The sequence below is a fragment of the Diuraphis noxia genome, unplaced genomic scaffold, assembly GCF_037042655.1.
Source record: "Diuraphis noxia isolate RWA-SAM2 unplaced genomic scaffold, SU_Dnox_SAM2 contig0005, whole genome shotgun sequence".
Classification (NCBI taxonomy): domain Eukaryota; kingdom Metazoa; phylum Arthropoda; class Insecta; order Hemiptera; family Aphididae; genus Diuraphis; species Diuraphis noxia.
This window is the reverse complement of record NW_028301715.1, coordinates 22,043,467-22,053,888: the sequence shown is the minus strand read 5'-3', so window position 1 is coordinate 22,053,888 and position 10,422 is coordinate 22,043,467. Positions and strand designations below refer to the sequence as shown.

General features: G+C 29.2%; 1 protein-coding gene across 1 annotated transcript; it reads right to left on the bottom strand.

The window, feature by feature from the left end:
- Positions 1-5,651: 5,651 nt before the first annotated feature.
- Positions 5,652-8,568, bottom strand: LOC107164947 (uncharacterized). The gene has a single exon (XM_015512980.2). The coding sequence runs from the start codon at positions 8,399-8,401 to the stop codon at positions 7,943-7,945; it is 459 nt and encodes a 152-aa protein (XP_015368466.2). The 5' UTR covers positions 8,402-8,568; the 3' UTR covers positions 5,652-7,942.
- Positions 8,569-10,422: the final 1,854 nt, after the last annotated feature.

Genomic DNA, 10,422 nt, shown 5'->3' with positions numbered 1-10,422 from the left:
TGTTTAATTGAAATGAGCCAATATAATAATAACGTGCAATAATGCCATTTTTACTCAGACAGGGACATCCACCCTTTGTAAAATCTTTAAACGTATAGCGGTCGTTTGCCCCTTGTATTTGGGCTGGGTGCCACAGAGTCCATTAATTTCTAATGCGAGGTGAACGAGGAATGACGAGTGCCATGCACAAAACAATATTATAGCGTCTTTTGTTCAGGGTTTTGGTTTTAATGAACAAATTAAAAATAATTTGCGAATTTCCATGTCGAAGTAAAAGTTATGAAGCTACGTAAATCGACGCAATTTTGATAATTTTTTTCAATTTTATTTTTGAAGTATTATTCTGTAAAATAGTTTAACTGTTTACCATGCGTCGATATTTATTAATTATTTATGTAATAATATATTATACATATTATTATAATATGACATATTAATTTTATCATTATCTAATATTAACATACTCTAAGGCGTAAAATGTGAGCGCAAGCAACGTGGCGCGATCTAGTGTATATTTATCATCCGATGTTCTAAATAATTTTTCCTGATAGATGTCATTGTCTATAACTTTTAAAACAAAAATTATGTGATGTTAATGATAATTCGAAAATAAATAACAATATAAATTATTGACCGAATACTAATAATTTGAATATCAAATTGTACACTAATCGCGTCTATTATACTTTATAATGTATTAGTCACTTTCGATTATTCATGATTAATTGGTCGATTTGGTCGCATAAATTGCTCGTTTGTATTCCACTTTCGTATTTGGTATTATAAATGCAATGGGCGTAGCGAGGATGAGAATGGGGGAGTGTTTGCCCACCCCTGCGCCTTAAATTAAATTAAAACAATTTTTTTTTTTTAATCGAAATCATTAAATTTTACATTAAAATCAAAATATTAAATGCGGTATAAGAAAATTTAAGTCTAAAAATAGTTTAGTGGGACCGAGGGACCTAGTGTAAATCTATACGTGTAATCGTTATATACTTTTCGGATTGGTCTATGTGTAGATTATTTTACGAGTTTAACGCTAATCGTATCGTACTTTTTACATTGATATCAACATTTACTTGAACTGACAGCGATAATGTCGATATTATAGAATTTTATAACAATCACTTTTTCAAAACGCATACCTGTATTTGATAATATAGTGCAACAGTGAATGCGTTCTGTGTTAGCGTAAATAAACCCTAACGAATAACGTTTAAATTAAATATAATATTGTACACGATGGACATACGAAAGTTTTTTAGTGGTGATTACATATTATCTTATATTATAATAATAAATTATATAATTCTTCCTAAACAATGTAAACTGTCAGGCTGACCCAATAGCTTTTTGAAAACCTGGCGCCTATGCTGTCAGCCAATGGCCTTCGCTGCCGAGGCTTATTTCTAATAAACAAAAAATAATAACATACCTATACGTATAGTCAACAGTGAACACAATATAATATTATGATGGGTATACTGTCAATAAATTGTCATATTGAGTTCAGAAAGTGGAGCTGCCCCCCCCCCCTGATTGAAATCCTAGCTACGTCCATGATAAATACCAACCAACCTATTATGATAGTATAATATTTACTTAACAAATAACATGTCTTAATAATTAATTGTTAAACTTCGTTAATTTAATAATTTAATTGTTTTTCGTTTTCATTTAATATTTGTACGTTTTAAGTTTTAACAGAATAAAATATTTTACGTAGACATATTGGTAAAGTTTGTTTTGATAATATTATAATTTTAAAACATTAATAATATACTAATCAATAAAATATAAACGTTTTTATCAGATATACCCATAATTATAATTAATTGATGACGAAAAAACAATTAGCTTTATTTGAAGTTGTTGATCTTCATAGTTTTTGATTACATACTTATTTTATATACCTACATAATTTATTGATCCATTGCAAAATTACACTACATTGTAGGTACATTAATTTTGTTCTAATTATATTATGATAAAATTTATTTTTTCAATTCAAATCATTTATATTTCAAAACAATTATTACCTATATAAAAACACACCAATATACTGTAATTTGTTGTGATTTGTATATACTCATCATAATGCACTTAATCATTGATAATCTATATGAATCTATGATTATGCGTGTGGATTTAATATTATCGTTGTACTTACTATTATATCGAATTCAACGTTTAATTCGAATAACCGTAAATAATTAGCATGAAGTTGCCCTCCATACAATCCGATATGGCTGTGCGCCTGTATAGTATAACGGTATTATGCAATCTAATATTGTACATTTTTGAAATGTTCATCTTCCGCAGTTTATCAAAACATAATGCACTAAATTCTTAATCTAAAATAATTTGATGGTTGAAATAAGAGAGTCAGTGAGCCGAATGAAGAGATAATGGTAAAGAAGGGTGTTTGACTTGTCACCGGGTGTAATATCCCGCGTAGGGGATACAAGTCAGAAGATCCGTTTAGGACACAATTGATTTTGGGTGTTGAAAAATTGTCTTTTTTTGTGTGTCAGTGGAGTTTGACCTAACCATTGTATTATATTATATTTTGTAACTCAAGACGAGTGTACAATAATATTAGTTCTCATCTATATACTATAGCTATTACTATATAGACTGTATTATATATAATACGATAAATTAAAGTTGCGTATACTTAATTTAATATCGGTATCTCATTGTTTTGCCCTGTGTTTAGTGATAATATGGTTAGAGGTTTTCGATTATTAAAATTGTATTAAAAATGAAATATATTTTGTTAGGTTAGTGTTATATATCTAATTATATATTCATATAAATTAAATCTCTCCAGTCTAACCTAACCTAAACCATAGGATACGAACAATCAAATCCAAAAAACTATGCTACAACCGAGAAGATGATAAGAGGATAGTACAAACTGATATAGAATACATATTTACGCTCATGGGCATTTTAAATTCGATTGTAAATTGTATTAAAAAAAAAATCGGGTAAGCGGATGTCGCTCTGCTGTACATTAGGAGGTGGGGTGGACCTCTGACTAGGGTAGGTTAGCTTTGAATGCAATGATAGGTATCATATTGAAGGTATACGAAAAACGATTCTGAACAGAGATGATTTGTCAGTCTAGGATATATTATATTTAAATATTGTCATATATTCTATTTTGAAACAAATATTTTATTTTTTAATTACGACGCATTTTGCATAAGGCATGGTTAATCAATTTTTCCAAAAACATTGCATGTAATTATCATAATTCATAATACCTTACATAATTATAGATATACATATACTTGGTTTGAGGTTAAATCGTAATAGTTAGGTTAGGTTAATTGAAAATTTAAGTTGTCTATAAATATCTCAAAAAAAGTCAAAATATTTTGAAAATTAAATCATGTAAAGAAAATTCCAATCTAAATAACTGGTAAAATAATTTCAAGTATCTACGACTTATACTTTTTGAATAATAACAAATGTTTAAAATCGTTTGAGGATAAATCGTTATCGTTACGCAATTTCGTAAAGATTTTAAATTCAAACGCAATTAAAAATTTTTCTATAACGATGATTCGAGTTTTCTCTATAGCTACTCGAAGAAAAATTTATGGAAAACTTAGTGTTGTATTTTTAATCCTTAGTTATAAACAAAAATTTTTTTATGATTTTTCAAATTCAAAATTACTCAAATTTTCAAACGCAAATTTTCGCGTTTTCGACAGATTTTGTAAAAATTTGAACTGTTAACGCTAATAAAAAAAAATTGTGACTAACGATTTTTAATTTTTTTTAGCTACAATAAGAACAACTCAAAAAGAACTTTGTATTAAATTTCCACGTTTTTTTGGTCATCCAAATTTTTTTTACCGACACTTCAAAAAAAAAAATTCTCTTAAAAATCGAAAATTTCAGTGGTCTATAAATAATTTAAAAAAGTCAAAAAATTCTGAAGATTAAACTGTATATAGATAACACTAACATAAACATTTGGTGAAAATTTCAAGTATTTACAGTGTTTAGTTTTTGAATAACAACCATATAAAAAAATCGATTTGGTCGAAAATTGGTTTTGCGTAAAAATTCCCGTTATTCTGTCACTTTTTAGATTCTGAACGAAGTGATGAATGTATTGGTCTTACAATGATGGGTGTTTTTTTTTGTATATATGTGATCGGTCTGAATTCGTCCGGAATATTGAGGCTATACTGTATGATGAATTTATGCTATTCACTCAAAAATCTAATATTTATTTTTAGTTATAAGTATCGATTATAGATAAAAGCAGTATGTGGCATAATATATTACTTCTTATATGTCTCGAACCACCTTAAGTATAAGCAGTGTTGAATCCAGGTATACTTCAGGGGGGGCATTCGCCTAAATTTCTTACGACCCCCTGACAAATACAACTTTCTGACTTTCAACAAAATTAACTTATTTATTAAATGCACAATACTAATTTAAATATAAACAATAAATAGGTTTCTAATTTATTTTGTAATTTTTTGAATATTTATAATTTCTGAATTGTAATAAATATATAATAGATATAATTCATAATAATAAAATGACGTATCACCATTCACATTCAAAAAATGTGAGCCCCGCCCCCAGAAAAATTGTCTGGATTCAACCCTGAGTCTAAGCCAGTACAACCAAAAACAAATAATCAATATTTTCGGTTTTGAATATAAAACTGATAAAAATTTGTTAACTTATTTAGGTTTGATACAATCATACAGGTATAATTTTACTACAGTTATCAATGTTATTTTCGGAAATGTATAAAACGTGGTTACAGATAAGACGATTAAATTTTATTCTTCTTTCAAAGTAGAGATTATCAATAGGTTTGGAAATTATTTTTCATCTGTTTACCTGAACCTGCTGCCATTTGATTTTAACTTTTAATGTCATGCACATAATAATATATATTGGACTGTACTAAACATACCTTAAATGAAACACTAGTTCACCCTTATCTACTATTTTGAAGATTTTGGGAACTTTTCATGACACTATACCTATGATTTTAATTTCCTATAATATTTTCTATAGATGTACCTATTAAACTCATCTATGATACGAATATTTTTAATTCCAAGAAACTTGGAAACAAGTACTTCAACTCCACTATATAATCTTTAGGAAATTGAGTATGGAGAGTCAATTCATAGTGATTATCCATCATAGGTAATAATATTTTTAATTCCATAAAGCTTGGAAACAAGAAATCCAACTCCACTAAATATTCTTTAGGAAACTGAGTATGAAGAGTCAAGTGATAATTATCAATCATCCATCGTCTAATTTTTAGGATGATTTCGCATTCAACATAATATACATTCTACAGCGTAAAAGATTGAGTAGAATGTATGAAAAATTTCCTGGACATGAAAAAAAGATGGTCTTAAATTACGTACCTATAATATAAAATCCCATTAATCAGACTTTGAATGACTGCATTATTGAAGAAGAAAGGTGTGCGAGCATGTTTAATGAATTACTCTGTATGTTCGCATTATTAGTAAATTATATATTTTGTTTTACTGTTATATCGACCATTATTAGTTTTATAACATTTGAAACTCGAATAAGGCGAGGCTTAGAGCTTTTAAATCTAAATAAATAAAGCACAAATAATATACGTGATGCAGTAATAAAGTTTGTTATTGATAAAATAATACATAATACATAATAGTTAGATAGATGCACCGATTACATATAATCTATAGTATATATTGTAACAAACATTGAATCTTAACTATATAATAATAACAACGAAGGTACAATAGTTTATTTCTATAATATCATGTAGAATATTGCATAACGATAACTTAAAGATTGTTTATATCTTTTTTTTTTTACATGGACGAACACATTTTCGAGAAATGGGCAACTATTGAAAACCTATTATACAGTATATTAGTATTACTAGTCGGTGTAACTGACTAACGCACATTTATCGTCCAGCTTCTGGGTGGGAGTGTTACACGGGGGAGGTGTTGAGTTAGGTTTTTCCGTTGAGACGCACGCAAAACACTGACCGCTGCAGACGCAAGCCTTGTATTCACCGCAATTATTTATACAATTATATAAATTATATAAATTATAATTATATAAATAATATACGTGATACAGCAATAGTTTAATATTGATAAAATAATACATAATTTAATGGTTAGAATCTAACCAGCGTTTCCCAACCTTTTTCCCTCGCGGCACCCTAATCCCAACCCATATTTAGCTGCGGCACACTTGTCACTGACTTATACAGGGTGTCCCGCGAGGCTTTACCCATTGCGATATCTCACGAAATAATGGAGATATCAAAATTCTGGTTTTGTGATAAGATTCACAGGGATAAGAACTACAATTATTTCATTTTTTAATTTATTTTAATGTTTTTGTAAAACATTTAAAAAATGTATTTTTTTATTTAATCATTTTCAAAAAAATTAAAGATAGCCATTTTGTTGAGTTTATTTTTCTAAAAATATTGACGTTTCAAAATTTTATTTTCATAAATTTCCCGATTTTTAATATTTTTTTTAGTTTTGATGAAATAAAATATGATTATAAATTTATAACTATTAGGAACACGGAAAGTATTCGGCCGGCCGTATGGGAATTCTCTATTAAAAATCAGGAAAGTAACGAAAGTAAAATTTTGAATCGTCAATATTTTCATAAAAACAAACTCAACAAAATGGCTATCTTTAATTTTTTTTGAAATGATTAAATAAAAAAATATATTCTTTAACTTTTTTACCAAAACATTAAAATAAATTAAAATATTAAATAATTGTAGTTCTTATCCCCGTGAGTCTTATTACAAAACCTGAATTTCGATATTACCATTATTTCGGGAGATACGCAATGGATAAATCCTCACTGGACAGTCTGTATATGTATACATATTTTTTTTATACTAGACTTTCATCATATTAATTATTAATACCAAAGTAATTGTATATCAGTTTAATATTACTGGCAAACAGTTTAAAATGGTAAGTTAGGAAAAAAATATTATTATAATTATCCTAAATTCTTAATTTATTAAAATGTAAAAACAAGATACATTACAATCACAGCAGACAACTAACGACTAACTGACTAATATTTTAAATTATTCAATAAGAAATAGTGAACAATATCCCCAAAAAGAGAATCGTTAAAACTATTTTAACCAATTACCGAAATTTTACATAAACGTTTTTTAATAGTCGTGAAATTTCGCCGCACACCGGTTGGGAAACGCTGGGTTAGATAGATGCACCGATTATATAGGTAATAGGTATAATAAATAATGTTACAAACATTGAATCTTAACTATATAATAATAATTAAAGTTATAACAATGAAGGTACAATAGTTTATTTATATAATTACATGTGGAATATTCAAAATTGCCTAACAAAAAACTTAAAGAATTTTTGTATTTTTTTTTTAAATTTTCGGGAAACAGGTAACCATTGAAAACCTATTATACAATATATTATAGTATTACCAATCGGGAGGGAGAGACGTTTAAAAATCGTTTATTTTATTAAATGTATATTACTTATGACACGAAGGCGTGTGGTTTCACGGCGTTCGTTGTCTTCGCGTATAGTGTACGCCATCACTGCACCAGAATAATAATAATTTAATATTATGCACCTCGATAATGGTGGTAAACAGGATGACGGATTGCTGCGGAGGAATTACTTATTATGCGAGGATATTGTGTGAAGTATAACCGTGAAAATAATAATTTACCCATCGCGTCGGTGATCGAATCCTTATAGGTATATCACATACTATAAAAATATTATGAATTGGTAAGAGGGAAGGAGGGGTAATTTTTCTGAGGACAAAAATTATAGCTGAAAAAATTTAATATTATTTAATTAATATTAATATTAAATAATATCATGACGATGGCGGCACGGTGTCATTGACTGGTCCAAGTATAATTGACTAACCTACATTCATCGTTCGCCATCTTGGTGGGCAGGTTGCACTTGAAAGATGAGATGTCGTCATTTTTTTTGACGCACAAGTAACACTGCTCGTTGCAGGCGCAAGTCATCTCGTTATCCGTGCATCCCTTTTTACATTCATCTTCGCTGTAGAACAGAGGATTGTTATTATTGTCCATTGTACACAAGAAACAATAGTAAGTCGATGGTTTGTCCTTTGTTTTGTCGTTGTTGGAGATGCACGGTCCATTCAATTTCATGTAGCACCGCGATCCTATGCATTCGTCACACGACAAGAAGTCACTTTTAATTATTCCAATTTGAACAGATGGAGATGGTGCAGGTAAAATAGGTTGGTTGGAGTACACGTAGATGAAGTTCAAAAGTATGGAGAAAACGAACACGGGCACGACTCTGTACGACAGAAACATTTTGGCTTTGCTGCTGTGGTTGTTTTTTCGGACGGAATCGAGTCTGGTACCTAATATGCGGTACTGCGATGTCTGTTATTTCGGAATCTGTTCCTCAACGACGACGAAGTTGATCCGGTCAATATTTGCGAGTTAATATTTGATGGACTTACACTACAGTTCCGATCGGATTTCGCTTCGTTTTTATAGCTGAACGGCTGTCGGGTTCGCGATCGTGGTGTCGTTTAATTGGTCGGGTTTCGTCGTGGTAGAGATGTGCGATGGGCGGTCGAATCAGCACGACAAAATTATTTTGTTTGACTTCCGTCGTCAGTACAGTGTGTCACAAAAGTCCTGTTACATTGTAATTATCTCTGTGTCAAATCCTCCGCGTGATCATAACTAAATGATACTGTAAAACTTGCCATTTTGTATTAGTATTTTGTATGAATAATATAATACTTGAAACTTGTAATGCACTAGTGATTACGATTAAATTATTATTTTCTTCGTCGCCAATTTTTTAAATATTATTAATATAAATATTAAATAATAACATAAACGTATTATATCGACATTTATTGTTAACAGTATAAATCGTAATGTCGTACAATATGTTTCTACTCGCTTATGGTACTTATGATTATTGTTAGTATAAACAGTATATAGGTGTAATATCATATAATATAAATGCTGAATATGCAACAATTGTGATGGCTTATTCGCATCTCCAGCTATTATATTGTCGAAATGATTTGATGATGACCCATTGGGTTCGAGTTGAGCAGTAACAGAGCCTGAGTGAGTCGTGTGCATAATGAATCTGGACCTTATTTTATGGGTACCTAATTTTTAATTTTTTTTTTTTTTTTTGATAGCAAAATAAATAATATAGGTAGTATTAAACTACAAAATATCATAGACTGACAAATCGTCTCCACTCAGAACCATTTTTCTTATGACATGGAATAAACACCTACAAACCAAACGACTAACTTTAAATAATCGCATGCGCATGCTCAGACCTCTCTTAATTAGAAATAAGTGTTCCACCCTTAACACCATACTATTAATCTACAAAGCTCTACTTAAACCAATCTGGACGTATGGACTCCAACTGTGGGGTGCTGCCAAAAAATCCAACACTAATCGAATTCAAACATTCCAAAATATATCAATCCGACGACTATCTAATGTCCCGCCTTATATCTCTAACCAAACTCTTCATAAAGATCTTCATATGAGAACTATTGTAGAGGAAGCACACATTTTTTATACACATTTTCACAAACGACTTCAAACCCATCCAAACCCTCTCATAAAAGATCTTTCCATCCTTACACTCCCAGGAAATCCTAACCGCAGATTAAAAAGGAAATGGTGCTAGTGTTTATGTTGCTAATGGTTTTAGTGTTGTAAAATTAGTTCACTCTTAGCATATGTTGTATAATTTGTACCATTGTACCATTGATTAATTATTATTATGTATATTTAATCAATGATTATTGATTGTACCTATATTGTTTTGTTTACATTTTACATATTATTATATGGTAATTAATTATTAAATTAAATTTCTGTTTTAGTATGGCTACCTACAAGCAATAACCTAATTATACATCACAAAATGTTATCATACATGTTTTTGTGGGTTGGCTAAGAACAATAATTAGATCATAGGTTATGTAAAATATGTATTTAGATATATATTGTATAATTGAATAAAAAAAAAATCAGACTTAGTATGGAAATAATAATCTACACAACATATACAAGAATATTATGTATATATGTGTATTATTTGTAGTATTAATCATAATTAATATTATTATTTGTGATGCTCCACTTGTCTTAGCTCTTATGTACTACTTGAGTACCCGAATAAATATTTGACTTGAATATATGTTACAACCGTACAACAAATATAATATTTTATAATGCATAAATATTTGAAAATGCACATAACTCATTCGCAATTTACTCTAATATCAAAACCAATCAAAAGTACACAATTAAAACTATATAGTGAACGAAAATTTGCT

What these genes read in the sequence shown, in the direction of transcription:
- LOC107164947 (XM_015512980.2), bottom strand. Translation starts at nt 8,401, where the DNA reads ATGTTTCTGTCGTACAGAGTCGTGCCCGTGTTCGTTTTCTCCATACTT.